Source organism: Periplaneta americana, chromosome 8 (assembly GCF_040183065.1).
Source record: "Periplaneta americana isolate PAMFEO1 chromosome 8, P.americana_PAMFEO1_priV1, whole genome shotgun sequence".
NCBI classification, from domain to species: Eukaryota; Metazoa; Arthropoda; class Insecta; order Blattodea; family Blattidae; genus Periplaneta; species Periplaneta americana.
The window spans coordinates 5,621,908-5,648,038 of NC_091124.1; the positions used below are offsets into that span (position 1 = coordinate 5,621,908).

Sequence of the window (26,131 nt, forward strand, 5' to 3'; positions counted from 1 at the left end):
AAGAGAAACCGTTTTGAACTTGGACGTATGAAGCAAAATGACGTCCTATTAACCTGATGTATATAGAATATAAAGCATCGGCCCCAACTTACTACCCTAAGGTACTCCAGACCGAGCAACATTTGATTTTGACTGAGCAGATTCATATTTAACAGAAAATATACGTTGTAAAAGGTATGACTTAATTATCAAATAATAGGTAGTCCTATTTGCTATTATATGATTTTTAAGTTCGATAATAAGCCTTCATGCCATAGGCTACTTTTTTCAAATTCCTTTTCTGTGTCTAGGAAGAGACTCAAACACGTCGCCTTTTCCCCACATGTGTCTAAAATACGTAGCATCAGTGATCTGGTGAAATTGTGGATAAGAATGTTTTTATTTAAAAGCAAACTACGTTGGAGGAATAACCCTTTGAAGTTGTTCTAGGAGATGAGGTAAAAGTAGTTTTCAAAATTTGTTTATAGTAATGGCTGCAGATTTATTGGGCGGTAATTTGTAGAGTTGCTTTTGTCTTTATCAAACTTGAGGATCATTACCATTATGGTATGCTTCCACTGTCGAGTGGAATATGTTTAACGTAGACTGCGTTGTAGACTTGTGTTAGATGAATGAGTGGTTTCTAGAACAATTTTACATAGAGGTTGAACAATAAGATCGTGGCCAGGAGCTTTCTTCTATGGAGATCTTTCAATTTGTTTTCTGACTTGTCCTGATGTGAAAAAATTTCCCAAAGTAAGATAATTGAAGATAATGTGTTAAATTTCCATTAATTTGATGAGCGAAATCTGGATCAAGACTGGGATTGAGTTGGATCTGCTGATATAACTGTTCAGAGGAAACTTTTAAGGCCCATTCACAATGAAAGTTAAACATAACCGTAACATAAACACAGAAGTTAGCGCCCAGGCTACCAAATGGGATCATTCACAATGATTCACATAAGCATTGACATAAACATTGCCGTAAGACGTTAACATGAAAGTTTGCAAACTCCAAACTTTCATGCTTATGCTTACGTGATTTGCAAACAGAACACAATCGTGGAGCGCTGAAGTATACGACAGAATATGAGGAAATGATGTCGTTGTTATGTTTCCATGGTTACCAAGTATGTTTGCTGTTATGTTTATGTTCCCATCGTGAATGATGGTATGACTTCTTGATTTTACTGTAACGTTAAGTTAACGCTTACGTTATGTTTAATTTTCATTGTGAATGAACTTTTTGTTCAGGTGTTGAAAATCATTGGTTGTCGGCTTTAAGTGGAGGAATACTACTTCCAGTTTGTAAGGAATACCTTGTCGTGTATACAATCCAGAAAATCAAAGTTCACGCTTCCTATTTGGATGCATGTTGAATGATTGTAATAAGCACCTGGTTCAAGAAGATCAAGTATGATGACAAAGGAGCTGAACAGGAAGTGCAGGCCTGTGGCATATTATTTGAAGTTGCGTGTTCGAAAAGCAAGACACAAGAATGGAGTGTAACATTATTTATTATACCAAATGACATACATACATTTTACAATGTGATGAAGTATTCCATTCCGGCAGTGATGACATGATCGGTCTACACTCTCTAAGTTAATGTAGGGAATGGAATACGGATTTTGAACTATTTCCTTTCAGCTGAGTCTTCCACAAACAACAGAAACTGAAATCAAGAATTTGAGATATGATGTTAAACAGAGATGGCATTGCGGGATGTATAATTTAAGGGGAATACGGATCTAGTTTAAAGTGCCAGAGCAGGGTATCTCCTGACGAGGTAGTCTCTGCTGTGGTAGGTGTAGTAGTTGTTGCAGGCGCGGATGGAGGTCAGCAGTTCGATGTCCCTGTTCCTGCTGGTGTTGGCCGCCGAGCTCACGTCCTTGGTGTAGGTACGAAGGACGCGCTCGGCCCAGGTCTGCGCCCGCGGGATGTCCCGGTTCAGGCCCCGGGTCTTCCTGTCCAGGTAGTCGATGACGTCATTATAGTAGTTGTGGCGGTAGTCGTACAAGTATCTGTACTGCAGATGGGTGGGGCGGCTCCAGTGTCTGAACAGGATCTGCCGGTTGGGGTCGCGGGACTTGGACGGCTGTGGGGGCGGCAGACTCTCTGCGGGGGGCGCCTCCGGCGCGGGGGCCTCTGCTGGAGCCGGCTCGTCCGCCATGGCTACTGCAAGCAAAACACATAGATAAGATAATAACTGCCTCCCATTGGAGGTAGTCCAGAAGGACTCAGTATACTCTCCTACATGAATTTTACAATATTAAATGTTTACATAAATTTTGTAGAAGAAAATTAAAATAAACATATATGAATTATAAAGTGAAGAAAAAGAAATTAAACAGAGTGAATATGATGACTTAGAATTTGGCAAGAGCGTTTCAAAACTGAAGTTATGATGTCAGCAGTAAGTGTCTGTGGAAGTTCAAAAGTCTTCCTGAAACTTTCAAAGAACCTGGGAATCACACCACGAGCTCCAATAAGAAGACCAATCACCTCAATGTCTTCAAGCTGGTATTTTGCTTTGAAGTGATCAACTGTTGGCAGATAAATGTTGATCTTTTCTTGATTGACATCCTCCTGCTGGCTACTCCCCGTTTCAATCCTTATGGTGGGATCAATTATATATCCTTTCTTGGTAGTCTGGGAATACGCTATGAAGTCAATACGTCTAGAGGAGCCATTAGTAGCAAGGCAAAAAACTTCCTCTTCTACTATCCAAGACTTTTTTCTTAAAGCAGTTGCAATTAAGGATCGAACATGATGGTGTCTGGCATTTCGGAGGAGTAAACCTCTGTTACACTGACCTTGGACGTGGGCAAGGGTTTCAGTCTCCGGGCAGCCATGTCTGCACCGGGATCCGTCCAAAGAGCGACCAGGTACTCCTCTAACTGCTGCTAGATTGGCATTCATTTTGAGGCAGGTTACCCATTCAGATGTAGATAGTCCAGACTTATTAAAAATCCAGGCGTTGGCTTTAGGTACTTGGCTGTACAATTCTACACCTCTGTCTCTTCCATGCATTACTTTCCATGATTCGAATTCTGCATTTCTTAATTCCTCCTTAATTTCCTAGTCACAGATTTACGAAGTTCAACAGGACAAGGGAGACTTAGATGTTGACAGGAAGAATTAAGTTCAGACATCAAAGGTCGCATACTATTTACATAAGGATTTTATGCTGAAACAATTTCCCTACTAAGAAATAATTGTTTTCCTCATTCGTATATTTTCTGAACGATTTTCATTACATCTCCAAAATTTCGCAAATTTCAAAACATTGTTTCAGTAGATGTAAAACATCCGAATAAACAGTTCCTGAAAATGCCAGCTTTGTGTATTAAGTACAGGGACATCATTTTATTTTTACTCCAATTTTTATTGTACCTCAGTTTTTGAATGTACTTCACTCCCACCCCTTCTACTAATGAAGTTCAACCACCCTTCACACAGAACCAAGACCGCATATACAGTCATAGTAGCCTTACGGTCATAGTAAACAGTACGTTCCAAAAATATGTTCGCGTTTTCCAGTGACGAAAGAGCTTTCAATATTGCATCATTTTCCATTTCCCTACGTCGCATCCCGGTTGCCCCCCCCCTGCTTCTATTCGCCTCTCTGTAAATGCTAGTGGCTGGGCTGTCTTAGCTCTTTTCTGAGAACATTAATTTCTGTTAAGAATTGGACGTCTACGTAATATTATACCCATACAATTGTTTAAAATAACTTAAATAAAATGGCATCGTTAAGTAATTAACTGTCATGTGATTTCCTCCCTTTCTACGACGCTGCGACGTAACCACTTGGACGAACAGTAGATAGCATGTCTGAGTGATTTTATCTTTTCGGATCGGGCAGAAGTGAAGATTGAATTTACAGTACGTAAGGCCTCTTTTATAGAGTAGGTACAGAATTATTTCAACATGAGTTACTGATACGAAGTACGAACCTGGTAATTGGACTTACGTACAATAAATAGTGTGTAGTGCGATAATATGCACATTAGAACTGAAGCCTGTATCGAAATGAACGGCCACCATTTTCAAAAAATGTGTTAATATCCATATTATGATTATTTTCCAATTTAACTTCATTCCCTATAGTGTACGCTAATGTGCTGTAGACAGTATAATATACACTGCATAATGAATACGTTCGCATGGACAGCTCAGTTCGTGAGTAAAAACACTCATTGTTAATACTATACTGTATTTTGATTAAACAAAAACCTAATGAAAATTATGAAACTCAAAATCGCGATATTTCCTAGTTTACGTAAATGGATGAACTACTTTTCTTCCCTCCTATACCTAGTAAAGTGATTTGTTTTTATATTACGTCAGTATCATCGAACTCCAGTTGTGGAAGGGGTTAGCAAACTGTGTTTCGGTTCTTAATCGTTGAACCAAAGGTTTAGCCAGGTTAATATTAGAAATGTTAGTAAAAATAAAATGATGTCCCTGTATGAGCTGATAATAGGTTCGGTTTCTATAGAACAGCGATCATCAGCACAGTGCACCCTCGGGCAGCCGTGGCGAGAATGTGATCGTGCGCCGAGCCACTGTGTAACCTGCAACGTGCATAGCACCTGTGGAGGGAGGCGGACACCCGAAGGGGAAGTGAAGCAACTGCCTGACTTATTAACGGATTTTCATTTTCCTTACGTCAAACACTCAAATATAATTTTATACAGTACAAGGCTACAAACTAATGTTTAGTACGTGTAACGAAGAAAGAAATGAACAAGAAAATATAGGACACATTATCACAACCTAAAATTAACTGTCTTCAGAATGTCTTTGCGACAGAGTTTCAAAATCAGGAATTATGTCACTTACTGCCAGTCGTAGTTGATCACAAAGGTATTTGTCTGTCAGTCGTGATCTAAATTTGGTTTTTACTATTTTCATTGTTGAAAATAATTTTTCACAAACGTAATTTGTAGCGAACATGGCTTCAACAGAGCAAGCGAAGGAACGAAGGTTCGGATATTTATTTTTTGGCAAAGATTGAAATCAACATTTATCAAGTCCTTACATCTAGCTTTCATTTAACATCATATTGTAAATCTGTGAGTTTAAATTGAAGATCTAACCATATTATTCGTATATCTGCTGAAAAAGGATCGACGTACAGAGATGATGAGTATGATGATGATGATGATGATGATGATGATGATGATGATGATGATAATAATAATAATAATAATAATAATAATAATAATAATAATAACAATAACAACAACACTTAACCTTTTGATGTTTCATCAGTAACATGTAGTAACTTATTAATGCCGTTTTATATTATACAACCGTTTTCCTCGTAATACTTGTGAACAAATCATACATTTAATATTCTCATCACGTGTGCTGTGCGGTCAAAGATGTAGGAAATACCACATCATAGCGTGTGCGAAGAGAGTTGAACCAATAAGAGACTATGGCAAAGACTAAACTTGGACATTAATGCTCAACTCGAGCACATTTTTCTCATTATTATTATTAATATTCTCATCATATTGGCAGCAAAAAATGCGTCCTCCCATCCTACTTGAAACTTTCGTTTTTGTAGAGGTACATGGTTTCGAGAGAGACATTGCGACGATACTCCACTCGCAGGTCAGAGACAAATACAAATGGGACGGAGTTTGACTCCAGTGAGTGAGAGGGTGGGGGTTGGGGAAGGTAGGAAGCAAAGCAAATGCACAGCTATCATTGCGAGCCACAATATGCTCGTGAGTCGCATTTTCGCCACGGTTGCCCTCGGGCTAGCGTATCTTACCCGGAAGCACTCTAATGGACCGTGGTATGCAGTATTCCAGTGGCGGAGTTTCGTCCGTGCCAGAAATTACGTCAGCAATAATAGTTTAATGATGCACACAGGGTTTACGTTGCTTTAAAATAAACATATTTCATATAATTAATAAACACTCTGCATGTTCGTTTATAATGCCAACAACCTGTAAATATACCTTAGGCCTCTTCTGGAATTATTGAGGGGTCCAGTGAAAGAAGTGGACAAGCCACAAATTCTTATATGTACACCGCATCTGGTGAAGAGATGGAAGAGTTGCATGTGGGTTTTCATACGCCCATACATGCTGATTGTGGAAATTTGTTATGCCATCTCGTGTAGAATATCTCATTATTTCACTGGGATTTTTATCTTTCATCTGAATCCAGATTAAATAATGTGAATGATAGAACCGGAGACAAATAGACTCGAGGAATTGGTACAAATGATTTTTCGAAAATTTCGTAATTTAATATCTGCCGAAATTACACTTCTAGATATACACGGATAAAATTTATTTTAGAGTTAAAAGTGCCCGAAAAAATTAAAAAAAAAATTGGAGATAGCAATATGAAATCTTGATAGGTTTGAAGTGGAATGGCTCTTGTGTTAGGACAGGAAAATGAAACAAGAGAGCTTCAGTCCTCCACGTAATAATAATAATAATAATAATAATAATAATAATAATAATAATAATACCAATAATAAATACAAAGACTACTATGATATTCTTTTTATTTTTCTGAATTTCAAAGTATGTCATACTAGCGTTTAATCAGCATAAATGTTATTTATGTAACAACTATTTTTGTTAAATTGCAAAACTCTCAATTAACTTGAAAACTTTAAGCAATGGAAACATTTCGGAAACAAATTTGAAATCACCGCAATGAAAATCCGCAGTTCTAACAGACAAAAGTTTAGTCACTCTGCATACGGAAGTCCGCCAGGCGAAAATTCTCCTTTGTTTAATTCGCGTAACTCGGAAATTAGTAACGATTTTAAATAGCAACCACTTTTAAAACTAATTTTCATTTTCCTAAACATTTCTCTCGCTTTGACCCCCATCTAAAATGAAAAATATAGGCCTAATATAGGTATTTAAATTGTGCATGTCACAAGTACAACTTTTAAATGTATTTTGTACGACACACTTCGCAGTTAACGGAGAGTTCAATACATAGATTTAATTATGAACAACCAGTAGTAACTTTTTTACTTGTCAGTGCTAAATACCGAATTTTGTAAGCAACGTAATGTTGTAAACGATTACTGCCTGCGAAAATCTGTTGCGGAAGTTGCGCAAAATAATTTTATTACAAACCTGTGCTTAACGGATATCGCATTATCTGTTATCATGAAAGCTTTGTTTGCAATTCAGGAAAAGAAATTCATCTTCATGCCAATAATTATAGTTCAAGGAAATAACTCATCGAGAAAACTACTGAAAGCGTGATGGGAATTGCATCGTTGTGATGTTCTGGCAGTCTGTATCGAGCGATAACTCCATCTCCTCTACTTTTATTCTTCTAATAAAATCCACGAAGGAAATGGAGGGCGATTTCTGTCATCAGCAAGTGACGGGTCTCCGAGAGAGCGAAGGATTAAGTCTTTGATTTCTGCAATGTGTGTTATTCCGTCTACAGACAAAGTGAAATGGCTGTTATGGCTTGAAGGAAAGTGCAAATGTTCACAAACGCGTCGATGGTAATAACTAGAGCATTCATTTTAGCCCCATAACACGACAGACAGCGAATGTTAAGTTAGCTGTACGGAGTATGGATGACGTCACTTGACCTTGCGTACGTACGGATCATACACAAAATAGAGAACGTACCATGTCAATTATCTTTAGTTGTATAAGATCAGTGTATTTACAATGCCGAAAGCAAAACGTTTTTTACAGGATCGTTTGAATAAGATTGTGGAGGACTTTGAAAATGAACATATATGTATTCTAAGACGTAAATAAAGGGGAAGTAAAAGTAAGTACTTGAAACAACATTGTAATTCGAAGAAACATATTTACCATGCAAATTTGTTCACCAGGGTAGGCAATGCACAATCGTCCATCTCTACTGACAATCAGATTAAGGACTCGGAACTGTACAGAGATTTATGTGAAATGTTTGTTAAGTGTAGGCCTAATATACCATTTCACAAGCTCGAAAATAGTTATTTTAAGGACATTCTGGAAAAATATACACAACGAATCGTTCGCTAAGTGTTGCAGGTCTTGGTAGTTTCAGGGTTCTCGAAAATAATTACACGTTTAAAAGCTCGCGATCTGAAAATGTTAGACGCCCTTAATTTAATAGGTGAACTTGAAAGAAACGTGAATGTTCTAGATGTACAAGGTAATATCACAGTCTACTATATACAGTCGCGAAGCTTGAGGTGTTTTTTTGCAAATCTCGTGATAAAGCGCTCCAAGCGGCTAGCAACTAGAAACAATAGACTGTCCATGGTCGACTTTGGACTGTGTCGTATTTCTATCGAGTGCTAGCTCGTTGCGTATTTCACAATGATGCTTGTGAAATGTTCGTTATTGGTTATAATGAAAATGTTAATGGCTAAAATATAATAATTGGAATAATAACATGGGACAAGGAGGAGACGTTTTTAGTGCTATAAATTGTAGCAACAATAAGAGAAAGAGGCCAGAGTTATCCTTTTTCCGATTTCCGAAAGATTCAGAAAGGTTCCTGGGTTTCCACAAGAATGCTGTGCAGAAAAAAAAAACTGTTAATTTGAAGTTCTTTGTGACTGTAAGACTACATTATATCCTTAAATTTCACAATGAAATGTTTGAGTCTAACCGAAGGGACATTAGATACCGGTTAAAGTTCTGTCACTTAGGCTGCTAAATTTCCAGAGAAATAAAGGTTAGGTCTACTTTTTTTTTCAGAGGATATATTTTTAATTGTAGCTATTAATTTTGTTATTTTTTATGTGTTATTTTACTAAAGACGTAGAAAAATTAAGTTTGTTTTAATGAAATTTATTGATCGCGTTTTATTTTCAATTCTGGTGGGATTATTATTGCTTAGGCCTAATTTTTTCTTTAATGGATATGTTTTTAATTATAGCTATTAATTTTGTTGTTATTTTTATTTGTTGCTTTACTAGACACGTAGAAAAAGTCTGTTACAATAAAATTTATTGATCACGTTTTATTTCCAATTCTGGTGTGATTATTATTGCTTAACCTCATCCCACTTTGTTAACTACGTAAGCATACACTACAAGTACCGGTACACGTAAGTTACTCCATTAATTCATATTTCCATTATTATTGTTGTAAAGGGAAATGCAAATTAATATTTATTGGTTTCATAGTTAATTATCGCTATAATCTTGAATGAGTGAAGCCATTATAGTAAATTTCAGTTCGTTTTGCACAAACAAAAATTATATTAACCTATTTCTTGCAGGTATCTTCGAATTTATGGTGGAATTTAATATACTTCATTAAAGTAATAAATTAACTTTATGCATTTAATATTTCAATAATGGAAGGAAGGTGTTAATTTTTCCAAAAGAACACGACAACGAAAGTGTAACATATTTTGTCGCCTACTAGGAGAGATCTGCGATGATGAGGCGATAGTAGCGATCCTAGTGGTGGGCAACTACCCATGTTTGCATTTTTACTACATATTGAGCTTCGCGACTGTATATAGTAGACTGTGCTAATATGCTGGCGAAAATTTTAAGAATAAATTTAAAGGCATCCTACACAAGATACCTGGTTATTCGACATTGTGGCAAAAAACTGGCACAAGGGGAAGTAAAAGACGGTAACGTTCCTTATTTCCTGTTTGCTCCAGTAACGTCTTGTGATGGTGAGAGAAGTTTCTCTAAATAGAAACTGTTGTTGAGTCATCGCAGGAGAAGCTTTAATTTCGATACTTTACGCATGCACTTAGTTATAAATTGCAACAGTTGAAGTTCATTTGTTTCGCTCAAGAATGATTAACAGAATCGACTCACTTTTATATTAATGCCAAAATATTGTAAAAAATTGCATTGTAAAAATGGTAGAAAATTACTAAATTGTAAAACTATAAAAATTTGTAAAAGTTGTAATTGTACTATTATAAAATTTTGACTTGTTCCACATCTTAAAGCTTCATTGCTCATGTAAGATCTATGGAATATAATAAATGAATGAATGAATGCAAGTGTACGTGTCCAGCGTATCCCAGCGGGTACTCCACCCCTTCGATCTCATGTGAACAAACAACGACGTGAACTCCATGTGCACACAACTAAAAGGTAAAAATGAATGCTCTAGTAATGACCAAAATAACTGATGATGTTGGCGAACCCGGCAGATAGCGGTTCATTTTAAGGAGAAAAACAACTTCAGCATGTACAATGTTAAAATTGAAATATACCGTCTGTACTTATCTAGTTTTTTATATAATTGATTATAACATAAACGTTTTCGGCACTAATGTGCCATTTTCAAATGTATGAAAATTTGCCTAATTAGGCCTACATATTCAAATAGATGCACATGAACTGTGTAAATGAAACATATAATGTGTACCCTTGATGATCTCATATCACATTTAAAACAATCTATATGTAGATAATTAAATAATTAAAAAATTAAAAACACACTTATTACTAACATTTAAAATCTGTTTTGATTTTCTGCTGCAATTATCCATCATTTGGTGGAACACTGGGGTTATCTTGACGTATTATGTAGTCAAATGCAGTTATTCAGTTACTTAAAATCTTATAAACTTACACTGAGATACTAACTGTTAAAATATTAAAAATCCTTTATGTTAATTCATTGTTATTGCACCAAGGTTCCTTGTTTTTTGTTCACTTTCACATATTGGAGCACTTTACCATGATCGAATGTGGTGCGTGATATAAGTTACATTGATACCTGGCTATTGTTTTTCTTCGGTTTGCCGTGGTTGGATTATTACATATTCATGGTTGTCATCGTCCGATTATCAGTCAAACCTTTACACTGCGAACATAAAATATTGTTGTTACGTATTTGAATATGCTGATGGTTAAATGCATTGAATTGAGCTAGTGACTTACGTACAATGGTTGGACATGTTGCGTGCTCGACGTTGGCCAGGCTACGACTGAGAGTCGTTCGATGCTCACAATGGTTCTTATCTTAATGAACATCTGGCGGAAATTAAAAAACTTCAGCATGGCTTCAAAAAGAAGTCAAGCTCGCAAGTCCGATCATACATTTATGAAAACTTGTATTTGTCTGATGTAACTTATTTCACGGCCTCCTACATATTTTTTTTTTTCAATTTTGACTAGCCCACTAGCATTGTTATAATTCGAACGTGCCGCAGCACCAAGCACAGGGATTCTATTGAAGGGGGTAGGAGGACTATGCCTTATGTCGATGTAGATTTTGTTACTCTGACAGTGAATAATTACAGAAGAGAAGACGATTATGGATAAAAAATACTAACGTAGGCTATTTTTCAGTGTTTCAGAATGTGTGTTGCTATACTGAGTTATGAAATGGAGATTTGTGAGAAGTTATGACTGACTCATGTTATCTATATCTATACTAATAATAAATCTGTAGCCGGAATTTTTCTGGTAATTTTCAATTTTCCAAAAATAATTGGTCCTAACATATACAATTAACCGCCCTGAAACCGAAAACCGCTTTTTTTAATTTTTGTTTGTATGTCTGTCTGTCTGTCTGTCTGGATGTTTGTTACCTTTTCACGCGATAATGGCTGAACCGATTTATATGAAAATTGGAATATAAATTAAGTTCGTTGTAACTTAGAATTTAGGCTATATGGCATTCAAAATATTTTATTTAAAAGGGGGGTTATAAGGGGGCCTGAATTAAATAAATCGAAATATCCCCCTTATTATTAATTTTCATGAAAAATATTACATAACAAAAGTTTCTTTAAAAATAATTTACGATAAGTTTTTATTCCGTGCAAAATTTTGATAGGACTGATATTTAATGAGATAAATGAGTTTCAAAATTACAATAACAACGCCATTTAAGGCGGTGTAATGAAATAAAAAACAAATTAATGACTTCGTCTATAAGGGGCCTTGGACAACAACAATTGAAAGCTATGAAACATACGGTAGCCTACAGACAATGTTTCTGTGTTTTTATGAAGTAATATCGGAAGCTAAATTAACCGATGTGTATAATTAATTATTAATTCACCATTGGAAAGTGTAGTTTCTCTAGATGGACATGATGCTATAATGTTATTACAGTAACTTCTGACTGAATCGAGGACAGGTAAGATTAAAATAGCTTCTTATGCACAGAAAACTTGATAGGCATTCGTTTCCTATATTTCCTAAAATAATTTTTATGACCAAATGAGTGGTCTCTGGATCAAAATGATCGCATTTTAATTTTTTTAATACAATTTAGATTAAGTAACATAATAAACGATTTATCCTTCTATCAAATACGAATGTTCCCTGGATCAAATGTCCTATTTTAATTATGTAATTACTTTATATTTATTTCTAACGGGTGCAGCGGAGCGCACGGGTACGGCTAGTTTCTGAAATAAAAGAACAGTATAGACTGACAAGTTTTAAAAATGTTTTGTACATAGTAATCTTGTACTTAGGCCCAGTTGTGCGATCGCGGTATAAATCTTGGAATAGCCTAACTATAGAATAAATGACTACCGCGTTGTATGACGTTCGTTTATTCCAAGGCCACCTATTCCATAGTTAGCCGAATTGGATCAGAGGTTGGCAATACTTTAGATAGTGTTTTGTTTATGAAGTGCAGTAATTGTTTAAATAATTCTGAATATATTATCGCTATTTTCTCCACGGAATTTATTGTAAAGAAATGAGTAAATCGAAACTATAATATAGAAGATACACTTAAGCTAGCTGAAATGGTGAATGATTATCAGAATGTGGTAGAAAATAAAAAGACCTGAGAGGATAAAAAGAAAGGAGGGAGTACTTCAAGCCAAATATGCTTGAAATCGGTGCGACAGATATGACGTCAAACTACACCTTTTACGCCCCATAATCCACCGCGAAATACCACCAATTGCCAAATATTAAATTGCTACTATCAGTTTTGGTCATACGTAAACGGATTAGAATGGATCTGGAGGTAACAGGAGTATTAGCAGATTCTTATATCAATGTATGTTTCACTGTATATTTATTAAAAGTGTTACGGTTGTGACATGGACTGAACACTTAATTTCCACATTCTTTCTGTTATCAAGAAGGATGTTGGCATTTCTTCATATGTTAAAGCATAGGGGAACATATCAACGGACATATTCTACAGTTTAACCGAACAGAATATTAGCTTATTTATAAAAAAAAATAACTCCTGTTGAACTTGACTACACTTTTGAAATATTCACAACAACACGAAACAATTTGTAATCGTAATAATATAAACAAAACGGCTGATAAACATACCGGAAAAAGAGATGAATTATGGGTAATTTGACGGCCATACTAGTACACCTTTTTTGTTCCACCGTTTCAAGCTTATGGCCCGGGGTTGAAAAAGACTGATGCCATAACCTCTAATCCAAAGGTAAGAGCATGGGAGTCTGTTGCTAGGTTATTTAATGCTCAGACAACTGCCTACAGAAATGCAGAAGAGCTTCACCAGAAGCACGATTCTATAAAGAAAGAGGCGAGGAAATATGCAGAAAAAAGGAGGCAGTATAGGCTTTTGCGTTTTTGTTGCGAAATTCTTGCATAATTTAGGCTAGTGTCACTTTAAAATCTGTTTGGAAGTGCATACACTACATGTATTTTTTAGTAGGTTATTTTACGACGCTTTATCAACAGCTCAGGTTATTTAGCGTCTGAATGAGATGAAGGTGATAATGCCGGTGAAATGAGTCCGGGGTCCAACACCGAAAGTTACCCAGCATTTGCTCATATTGGGTTGAGGGAAAACCCCGGAAAAAACCTCAACCAGGGAACTTGTCCCGACCGGGAATCGAACCCGGGCCACTTGGTTTCGTGGCTAGGCATGCTAACCGTTACTCCACAGGTGTGGACTACACTACATGTATCATTTAAATATTATTACAGTAATGGGTTAAAATAGTTTACAGAGATTTGCCTGGTAGCATGTCTTGTACATCGTCTTGACGTTCAGCAGCAATCGCCCCGTCTACTGATTGCTGAATGTCAGGTGCTACAGGGGGTTCCTATCTATATTGTGAAGTACGGTACAGGCCACAATAACAGATCCTACTCTGTCAAGTTTCAGACCTAGACATTATCGAGAACATTTTAAAATGGCGAACTATAGTTATGCAATATTTCACTCGTTTTGCACAATACTAGCTACTATGTTATGGTTACTATGGTAGCAATTTCATTGCCGATACATTTTGTTAGTTCCTGTATTACGAAAGCGGTTTTCTTGACGAAATGAAAATAAAACACGATATTCTTAACAGAAAATGATCTTTTTATGTCTACTGGGCAGAGCTTCTGACTGCATTTCGTGAGGTCCCAGATTCAATTTTCGGTTACAGCACAAGAATTTTTTTTGAAAGGAATATTCCTGTTTTCGTCCATGCTTCATCATATCATCGGGGATAATGTAACTTCGCCTCCCGGGTGCCTCAACCTCAGAAATGGGTTAAACAAAAGTTACTGCCAGGAGAGAAAATATGTCCGACGTGTCCAAGTTCTCTGAATTTAGCTCCAATTCTCCTCACAGTTTGGATGAGTTTCGATGTGTACGTCTGCTGTCATCATCAGAATCTCAATTCTCTCATTTTCTTTTAAGAACATCTTGTTATGTTGATTTCACCATTGAAACTTCTTTCACAAACCAGGGACTAACAAACTGTAACGTTACCATAGCAACCATAACCATAGTGCTTCTATACAAAACAAATGAAACATTTGCAAAAATATTTCTGTCTAGATTGGAAGGTTTTACGTAGCAAGCTTTTTGGCCAAAATACCCTAATAGAATTTTAATTTCAGTTATACGTTTATTTTTTACTGCCTCCGTGTTCTGTTGGTCAGCATGCCGGCTTCCAGATCAGGAGGTCTCGGGTTCGATTCCCGGGCTCGGCTGTCGGTGAATTTTTCTTAAAGAGGAGGAATTCCCTGGGTGTCTAGAGTCTGGAAATTTGTATGAATGTGAGTGTGATTGTGAGTGTGCCGGGTTAATATTAATTAACCAATCATCACATCACTTTCATACTCCATCGGCAAGTCTATCGTGCTATCAAAAAGGAGTGCGTTATATGGCAGTAAAAATTTTTAATAGCCTCCCTATGGATATAAAAAATGAAACTCAAAACATAAAATTATTTAGAGCCAAATTAAAGAAGTGCCTAATTTCTCACGCCTTCAATTCTGTAGGTGAATTCATGACATTCAATAACGCTTCATGAAATTGATACTAAAACTTTGTGTTGTACTAGTAGACTATATTGTAAATCTCGTCTTTATATATTTCATCTAGACTGTGACTATAAATTAAGATTTTATCATAGTATTAAGTTTTTTGACTTGTTCCATATTCTAGATGTAAGCATGTATGAATATCATGGAATGTTAATAAATACAATACAATACAATACAAATACATCAGGACTGTCGCTGGGCAGTAACCTGAACACACGTTTCAGCGTCACATTGTTGACAAGTAACTCCTTCTGTTAGCACAACCATAAAGCATATAATAGATGCTATAGAGTTACCAACAATGAAAAAAAAAACGTTTATTTTTAAACACCCCGTATTCCAGTACTTTTTCCTGCAAAATCCTTGTTCCATTTTAACCGTCACATCTTGATTTTATAGACAATTCCCCTACACGGGGTAGTACTGTGAATGAATAAATTATCAAAATTGAAATATGGAAACAAACGAATGTCTGATTTACTGTTTACAGCGAATCGATCCAGTAACGTGACGTAAATTTCCTCATAGCCAGGTTGTGAAGAATACAACTCAAGGTCGTGGTACTGTAAACTCTGCGTCGCCCTCAGAAATACCACGACACGTATAGCGCATATTTCCGCAAAAAGAACATTTGATATTTGAACCAATTGTTCCAGAGATCCCAACTTATCCAAGAAATAAATCTATAGAAAAAATAAGTCTTTCCTGTTAGGTTGGCCTTTGAGCAAGAAACGGAGCATAACCTAGTTTATATATATATATATATATATATATATATATATATATATATATATATATATAAACGTAATAGGTGTTGCAGAGATATTTTCCCTACCCTTCAAAATTTTATAATGCAGCATTTTAAATTACATGTCACGCATTAAATGATGAACATAGTAATTGACTTCGAAGATAAGACTCGGTATACTGTACTAGGGACCAAGGCTACCCTCACACGGAGGCCGCTTGTGTAAGCCCATTATGCTACCCGCTCTACATGTCTCCCTACGGGACGCCTCCTAACTCCCCTACAGTGTGCAGAATCCCTTTACATTTTCACGTAGGTATCGCCGCGGTCCCACGAGGTAGTGAGCGTATTCCGAATCTCACCGGTGAGCAATCCAATGGCATCACGGTGTTCCGAATTCCAACGATGACGTCATTGATGCTCCACCTATGTCGCACCGGTGCCATCAACTTCCAGAGGTGGTGGCAGTCTCCATCAGTCGCCATCAGTGAATCTGATTGGTTCTTGTATAGGGCGGGAATTAGCAGACGAATGACGTCGTGCACTGTTCTGTCATCGCGGTGTGTTCTGCTGTATTGTTTGTAATGAGCACAACGTAAAAACAATACTGGGTGTTCAGTTCAAAATGTGTCATGGCTCGCTATATGTCGTCATGTGGCTAGCCGATGAGCCTAGAGAATTCAATCTTCCTACACTTCCGCAGAGGCGTATTACCCAAATGCGAGAGAAGTTGCCTAGCAAGCACGGCGTTCATTCTCAAGATTACTTACCGATACGTAGGGTAACGCCAGTAGTGGCAAGAATGTGAACTGTTTGGAAACACGTACTGAAGTGAGTTTTTTTTCTTACTGTCGGGATATGGGGAGAGGGTTAAGATGATTACTTACGTATTTGTTAACTTGGACGGTCAACATGGACACGGAGCATTTTGATTTGTGTTGTGGAATGTTGCCGTACGCAATCGATGATAACAAATACCCTGCGTACGACTTGCCCGCGCAAAACACAGTTCGAAAGAGGTTATGGTAGCACACAGACTTTTCAGACAGCCATCTGTTGCTACGACATTCAAGTTATACCGTACACGTTCTCAAGTTCAGATTGAACGCCTTGATTAATAGGCAACTTCTCTGACATAAAAGCTGAAACTCGCTTCAAATCGCTGACTCACAACAGTGACGTCATGACACACTTTGAAATGAACACCCAGTATGTTAATGGCTTATGAGCGAACATGTCAACGGACCAGTTATTACTACCGGTTCAAGAAATAAATTGTTTATGCTCTCTTTTCTTTGAACGAGATGACAGTGCGGAAATTTCGCAAAATTTTGTTAGCGTAGCACAGACAACAACTTGTACAGTCGCCATGACAGCCATCGATCCTTCCAGCAGTTTTGTTCCTTATTTCGCTGCAACGTGACGTCATTGATGCCACCGGACCGATGAGATTCGGAATACGCTGATTAGCACTGCCACTAATGATCACATACCATGGGGGCCCGCAGGCAGAAATATGGGGGAAAAGGAAGAAAGAGGAGAGGCGCACATCAAGTGTTGGTGGAATGATGGAGGGAAAAGGAAGTATCTCGAGACGCCTGTTTTGTTCACCATAGATTCCAATCCGACCTGGCCGAGGACCGAACCCTGGCCGCCTGTTAGCACAAGCAGCCTCGCGAAGTGAGTTCGTGTTTGTGACTTGTAGGATTCTACTCAGTGTTGTCAGGGGTGGAACAATTTCACGAGGTGTGGGAACATTTGTCCTTAATCGGAATGGAGAGAAAAAGTGAATTAAAAAAATGACATTTTGAATGCTCAAATAGGAGTCATGTGTAGGTTTCTAAATAAACGCTGTCTTAGAAACGATTTGTCTTGCCTGATGTTAAGGCTGGTTCACAATAATCCGGAAACGAGAATCGGAACGAAAACGAAAACGGTAAAGTTGTTAAAATGTGTACATTTAAATGTGAGCATTCACAATTAACGAAAAGCGTACCGGAGCCCGGGATCGGGAACGGAGAGTTGGCCAAGTTTAGGCTGGTTCACAATAAACCGGGAACGAGAACCAGAATGAAAACGAGAAGCAGAGGACGTGAATATGAAAATTTTTGATTCACAATAAACCGAGAACGTAGACGACTATGCATATCGATAAGCATGTCAGTAACGATATGTAAAGTCGATATTACTCATTCTGATGTTATTTATGTATAATTGACCAATGGCGTTCTCTCATGAGTACAAGGCAGCCAACATAAACACAGGTTAACCAACTTCGAAATTTCAACTGAAACATTTCATTAGGTACGGTACTATATAATATATGCCCATGCATCTTTATTATCACAACCTATTTTAAGTCTACCATAACGTAAAATAATTAGAGAAGAAACATTTGTAATGGAACAAAAATGAACACAACAGTAGTTATTGAATTGAAGCACGAATATGTAGTGTGTAATACAACCAATACAGTAATAAAATATGATTCGCTTCCGATCGGTGTTTAAAGATGCAGCTATTGAAAGCCACGTATTCTCCGTCATTTTATCATCTTTATACGAGGCGTGCCGCTTATCGTAAACGTGAGGATTTCCCTCAACACTCAACATTAGAATCTCTTCAAATAAAACTTGCTCCATGATGCACAGCACAGAACAAAATAATGCATAGGTTATGCCACGGTCTTCTTGCTACAAAATATACGACAACAAAATAGCTTTTAAATGGCAATAGAATGAATGTAGTGGGCTGTGATCGGAAACGTGAACGCCAAAGTTGAAACTTGGCCAACTCTCCGTTCCCGGGCTCCGGCAAGCTTTTCGTTAATTGTGAATGCTCACATTTAGATGTACACATTTTAACAATTTTACCGTTTTCGTTTTCGTTCCGATTCTCGTTTCCGGTTTATTTTGAACCAGCCGTTTCAGCTTTGGCGTTCACGTTTCCGATCACAGCCCACTAGATTCATTCTATTGCCATCTAAAAGCTATTTTGTTGTCGTATATTTTGTAGCAAGAAGACCGTGACATAACCTATGCATTATTTTGTTCTGTGCTGTGCATCATGGAGCAAGTTTTATTTGATGAGATTCTAATATTGAGTGGTGAGGAAAATCCTCACGTTTACGATAAACGGCGCGCCTCGTATAAAGATGAGAAATAACTGCATCTTTGAACACCGATCGTAAGTGAATCATATTTTATTACTGTATTGGTTGTATTACACACTACATATTCATGCTTCAATTCAATAACTACTATTATGTTCATTTTTGTTCTATTACAAATGTTTCTTCTCTAATTATTTTGCGTTATGGTAGACTTAAAATAGGTTGTGATAATAAAGATGCATGGGCATATTTATAGTACCGTTGAAATTTTGAAGTTGGTTAACCTGTGTTTATGTTGGCTGCCTTGTACTCATGAGAGAACGCCATTGGTCACAACATCAGAATGCGTAATATCGACTTTACATATCGTTATTGACATGCATATCGATATGCATAGTCGTCTACGTTCTCGGTTTATTGTGAACCAGCCTTAACAGTTCAGAAACCGTTTTTGTGCGAGAGAGAAGAATTGTGTAAGAAAGTGATTGAAAACTGCGCATGCGCAGAACAGCACTCCCCCCACTCTATCCGATTTCCAGAAACATCATTTGTTAGAAGTAACAAAATGACAACTATATATTTCTAAATATCAGATATACAGTACTGTGTGTTCATTTCAAAATTTTCCACCTCGAACGATTTTGAGACGATTTAATTTTCGAGGGGGAAGTTCAAAATCACTGCTGATTGAATTGTGTGTTCCATCCCTCCACCGCACCTCACTTTCAATTTCAAATTGAACCCCCTACCTTCAAACACATAATTTTAAAGGGGATGATAAACCCTACAAATCTGGCTTTCAGGCATAGCTCCTTGTGAATTTAACATGAAGAGTCCGGTAGTTTTTCTAGGTAGCTCAGTCGGTAGAGCGTTGGCGCGCTCAGCCAAAGGTATCAGATTCGATATCCTGTCCGGGAACAATTTTTTACAAGAGTAGTGGTGATATCAATGAATATGAGGGCATACATGTGTGAGAGCGGGTGAAGGTGTGCTGAAGTAATGAACTGAAATGGTATCTAGGATATAAATTTGATATTGACTAGAATACAAAGACAAACATTAGTGTAGGCTACATTTGGGTCATATATATGAGTCTGTAGATGCATAAACAACACGAGTCCAATTTTTATCGAAATTGAGTTAACGTATACATCGACTCTTACGATAAAAATCCACATTTTTTCCTTAATGTCTTTCAAACTTTGGTGACTTGATTCTTGGGAGTAAACTAAGCAATTTATATACTTAAAACTTGAAAACAATTTGGGGGCCCAAAGATTTTTTTTTTTTTTTTGGAAAAAAATTAATACAATTTTAAACCGACCTAACTCCATTAGAAATCGACTCAGTGTAAAACTTCTTTCGCCAAAATGATTCCCTACATATGGATAATGTGCATACTAAAATTATTTATTTATCATGAAACATTCGAATGATATGCCACATTAGAAAAAAATATATATATTTATATATTTTTGGTATAAAATAATTATAATCGATTGAAAATAATAATTTTAGTTTACAACATAGCCACATGTTTAAGCTTCAATTTTGTAACTCAATGAAGTCTTTTGCCAAATTGGAAGCCTATTCTTTGTCTGTCGGAAGGATAACAAATGTCCAAAAATGTGAAATAGGAGAAAAGAGACACTGAAGACGGCGTGAGGTATAGGAAGTATAGTGCGTTTATATTATAAATGCACAAATAATATGATATTATTGAGATAAAGGGTACAAGTTATATATTTTTGAAAATCAGTAGAAAGGAGCTTTCAGGTGAGGCGAAAACATTATTTACCAAATTTTGAATAACTCTGACATTTCTAGAGTCGATGTACACCTTAAGTGCTGTACAGCACTGTGCATAAATAACATAAGTCCTTGTATTTAAAACGGGTAAGCTTACACATTCCTTGGACTCATGTTGTTTGTGCAACAGATGGGAGAAGGCAGAAGTATACTCCAATGCAAATTGTGAATCTGAATTTCATCAACCATGGTTGAAGTAGTTGGCTTCAAAAACGAATCATGCATGAGCTGGAAACCACGGAATGTCTGTTCAGTTTATGTTTTGTGTGTGTGAGTGATGGTTACGTCACCTTTACCTTTGTATAACAATCAACATCACATTTGCAAAATGTACAAAACACTTGGTTTTCAGTAATACGACTTTTTTTAAAGAAAATCTCAAAGTACTCGTCTTCGACTTCACACTTTCTTTTTGGCATTTTTATGTTGAACTAGAAAATTGCTGTAATTTCACTACAATAACACAAAACACAGGAAAACTTAAACGGTGAACATCAGGTTAACGCCAAGGGAATGGCGGAACCGGATTAAAGTTGTTTAATATTTCTTGCTACTTTAGCACTGTTGTCAACTATAGAGAAGGAATATAACTAAGAGCAGACTCTGCACAAATTATGCTATGCCAAGTGTAATTCCGACAACTCTGCAGACTAGACGAGTTTAAAAGAAAAAACCTAAATTACTGCGAACAAGCAGAGAGGCCTAATCATTTTTGCAACCACACTTGCAATCAGATGATTTTTACATTACGTTATTTCTTTAAAAAAAGCAGTTTCGTATTACAAATATAACATAAAGCAATTAATTTCTCATTAAAGTGAAATTTATTTGAAATATGGACAAAGGGTGTCCGGATAAACTTAATAAAAAGTAACTTGTCCGAGTTAAATCCGCACGTTTAGTCATCCTATTGATAATATTATGCATTGATATCAATTTGTAGTTTAAAAACCCTACCTTTCAATAACAAAATGAGTCCACAAAATTAAAAAAATGACAGAAAAATAGCAATAAAAAGTAACATCCTGCATTTTATGCTTAAAGAACCCCAATAAGATAAGTTAATATTGCACCAATTGAAGACATCCAAGCATTCACAATCTAGGTGAAAAATTGTTTTGTGCTTCTCATGTAAAATTTACGTTTTTGGACTACTGCTCTTTATGCAACTATTGATATATATATATATATATATATATATATATATATATAGTTGTAGTGGTACCGAATACAATATAATATTATTACAAATTTGAAGTAATTATATAACTTTTTATAAGTAACGCCGTTAGATATTTAATCAAATTTTCAATCTGTTACATCGGGTATGCACAACTTAATAACATATTGCCACTGAACTGAAAAATTCCTCTACGTAATCTATTATACAACATTACTCCTGCTCTTCCAGTCAAGTTAAACGACACAATAATCCACTTTGCTTCCTGTGTTAAAAACCTTGGAGTTTACTTTGATACGCATTTAAACTGGAATAACCAAGTAACCCATATTACCAAAAAAGTGCTTTCCATACTACATTCCTTAAACAACATTCGAAAATTCCTTCCGCTATCACTCAAGAAAATACTAGTGGAAACACTAGTAACGCCCCACTTGTGATTTTCTACCGACTAACGTCAATGTCAACCAGTCGCAAAAATTACAACGTGTTCATAATTCTTGTGTTCGCTTCGTCTGCGATGTCCGTCGCGCTGACCACATTACCCCATCCTTCCAAACTCTAAACTGGCTACGGCTTAACGAACGTAGAAATTTTCATTCTCTTGTCCTCCTTTTCCAAGTCCTTCACACTTCTACGCCTACCTACCTTGCCTCCCGTTTCAGTTACCTGTCATCATATCATAATCTCTTCACACGCACGCAAAATAGCCGCATACTAGCCATACCAACACATAAGAAATCATCGTATTCGTCATCATACACAATCTCGCTCTCGCGCTTGTGGAATACCCTACCCAGTGACATCAGAGACTGTCGGAATTTAGTAGCGCTCAAAATCAAACTTATTAAGCATTTTCTTACTGCGTAGAGTAGGTTTAATTTGTACTTAATCAATAAAAGAAATGCTCCTCTCTTCTTCACTTTTACAATAAACTGTCTAGCTTTTATTAATCAGTTAATTTTTTAGTACTTTGATTTTTGTTGTATTTGTAAATTTAATATTAATTGTAATTATAATTGTAATTGTAATCTTAATATTGTAGTTGTAATCCCCTGGTACAGGGGAAGAGAAGGCCTGATGGCCTTATCTCTACCAGGTTAAATAAGTAAATAAATAATCTAGGGAATTCTAATAATTGTATTAGTTTCATATTTGTTTGAGCGTAATTCTTAACAATGATTGTCGTCCACACCTGTGGAGTAATGGTTAGCGCGTCTAGCCGCGAAACCAGGTGGCCCGGGTTCGATTCGCGGTTGGGGCAAGTTACCTGGTTGAGGTTTTTTCCGGAGTTTTCCCTCAACCCAATATGAGAAAATGCTGGGTAACTTTCGGTGTTGGATCCCGGACTCATTTCACCGGCATTATCACCTTCATTTCATTCAGACGCTAAATAACCTGAGCTGTTGATAAAGCGTCGTAAAATAACCTACTAAAAATGCTTGTCATAAGTTAGTCGACGATACACAATGGCACATCCACGGAAGACTAATGTAGACATCTGCAACATTGCAAATCAGGCTTTCAGGTATACCTGAAAGCTTGATTTGCATAATACACATCACTGTACGTGAACAGAAAACCACAATTTAAGTCACACAGATTTAGTGTGCACTCAATGTTGGTTGCTTGACGGTTGTCAGCCCACTTTGAGGTCTGTGGGAATAGGGGGAAAAATTGGATCGGTGTCTGGTAGAATTCCCGGGTAGCTCAGTTGGTAGAGCGTTGATACGTTAAACCAAAGGTCCCGGGTTCGATGCCCGGCCCCGGAACAATTTTTCCCTCCAAATTATTCAAATCAACTTTACAGGGAGTTATACCTGAAAGCTTGATTTGCATAATACACGTCACTGTACGTTAACAGAAAACCACAATTTAAATCACAGAGAGTTAGTGTTGGTTGCTTGACGGTTGTCAGCCCACTTTGAGGTCTGTGGATATAGAGGGAAAAATTGGATCGGTGTCTGGTAGAGTTCCCGGGTATCTCAGCTGGTAGAGCGTTTGTACGTTAAACCAGAAGTCCCACGTTCGATGCCCGGCCCCGGAACAGTTTTTCCCTCCAAATTATTCAAATCAACTTTACAGGGAGTTATACCTGAAAGTTTGATTTGCATAATACACGTCACTGTACGTTAACAGAAAACCACAATTTAAGTCACACAGAGTTAGTGTGCACTCAATGTTGGTTGCTTGACGGTTGTCAGCCCACTTCGAGCTCTGTGGAAATAGAGGGAAAAATTGGATCGGTGTCTGGTAGAGTTCCCGGGTAGCTCAGTTGGTAGAGCGTTGGTACGTTAAACCAAAGGTCCCGGGTTCGATGCCCGGCCCCGGAACAATTTTTCCCTCGAAATTATTGATCTGCAACATTGGACAGCACAGGTGGCCAAATCGCAGCACTTACCTGCTGCACGGCACTATAGTCACACGCTGTCTCACTCACTCACGCACTCACCTACTAGTCACTCGGCAAAGTTGTGAGCTGTGTTCCGTGAGGTCAGCAACTGGAAGCCCGCGCGCGCTCCTCGCCGCAGCTCGAGCCTCGTTCCCCCCCCCACCCCCTCTATCCTGGGATATCGCCCGCCACCTTCTTGTTACACACACGTCCACCCGGTGCGATATAATATAACGCTCATGTTGGAACAATTTGCTCTATTTCTGAGCTCCCAAACGAATCAAGGGATCAAACGTTCCTATTGTGAAGGGGAGGTCGTCCCAGTCCCCCGCCGTGGGTGGGTTCTGCACCATCTGGCAACCTTGCTCAAATTAACGAACTCTGAAATCCCTTGTTCCAGTAAGCGGTGCAGTAAATTATACACACCTCATTATACAATACAGTTCACGTCGTTTATTGAGACATAAACTTGTTATGTGTACCAAGCTTAAGTACGATGTAATGTTTTGGGTCCGCATGGAGAGCGACAGTCACTTAGAAAATGTGCAGGAAAGTCCCTTCTAAAACTGAATACCCAAACATCATATTTCAGTAAGATTATTTCGCTAATAACAATTAATGAATAATGAAAAGAAAATAATATAATTGCTATTAAAATAAGATATTTTGGTCGCTAACTTAGCACAGTTATTTCTTTCGCCCTCATGACCTTTGCTTCCTGCGACATAAAATTCATGGGTAAACATTTGGCAATAGCTGTAGGAATTATGATTAGTGAAACAGCAAAATTAAACAAGTGATATCCAAATAGAGTTATTCTAGAATTACAAGACTGTCTGGTGGAAGGTACTAACGTTAAAACAATGATGTGACATTATAATAATTTTAGTACTGTGTACAGCAATTTCTACTAAACTATTTGACGAATTTTATTCACATTCAGTATCTACGAGTCAATTTATCAGGGGATGATGTACATGAAATATAATAATTTTAGTACTAGTCTGTCTGTGTACAGCGATTTCTACTCAAACTATTGGACGGATTTTGTTCATATTCAGTATCTACGAGTCAATTTATCAGGGGATGATGTACATGAAATATAATAATTTTAGTACTAGTCTGTCTGTGTAGAGCGATTACTACTAAACTATTTGACGAATTGTATTCACATTCAGTATCTACGAGTCAATTTATCAGGGGATGATGTACATGAAATATAATAATTTTAGTACTAGTCTGTCTGTGTACAGCAATTTCTACTAAACTATTTGACGAATTGTATTCACATTCAGTATCTACGAGTCAATTTATCAGGGGATGATGTACATGAAATATAATAATTTTAGTACTAGTCTGTCTGTGTACAGCAATTTCTACTAAACTATTTGACGAATTTTATTCACATTCAGTATCTACGAGTCAATTTATCAGGGGATGATGTACATGAAATATAATAATTTTAGTACTAGTCTGTCTGTGTAGAGCGATTACTACTAAACTATTGGACGGATTTTGTTCATATTCAGTACCTACGCGTCAATTTATCAGGGAATGATGTATCTACATGAAATATAATAATTTTAGTACTAGTCTGCCTGTGTACAGCGATTTCTACTAAACTATTGGACGGATTTTGTTCATATTCAGTACCTACGCGTCAATTTATCAGGGAATGATGTACAT

General features: G+C 37.0%; 1 protein-coding gene across 4 annotated transcripts; it reads right to left on the reverse strand.

Annotated features, from left to right (window-relative positions):
- Nucleotides 1–1,480: 1,480 nt before the first annotated feature.
- On the reverse strand, nucleotides 1,481–24,663 carry fln (flightin). 4 transcript variants are annotated; one of them, XM_069832287.1, is made up of 2 exons: nucleotides 24,506–24,663; nucleotides 1,481–2,159 (listed from the first exon to the last, which is right to left on the reverse strand). In XM_069832287.1, exon 2 carries the CDS (start codon nucleotides 2,152–2,154, stop codon nucleotides 1,738–1,740), a length of 417 nt encoding a protein of 138 aa, XP_069688388.1. In that variant the 5' UTR covers nucleotides 2,155–2,159; nucleotides 24,506–24,663; the 3' UTR covers nucleotides 1,481–1,737. The 4 variants fall into 4 exon arrangements, with proteins under 4 accessions (XP_069688388.1, XP_069688389.1, XP_069688390.1 ...); XM_069832288.1 differs by having other exon boundaries at nucleotides 1,481–2,156; nucleotides 24,506–24,661; XM_069832289.1 differs by having other exon boundaries at nucleotides 24,455–24,602.
- Between the last annotated feature and the right edge of the window lie 1,468 nt (nucleotides 24,664–26,131).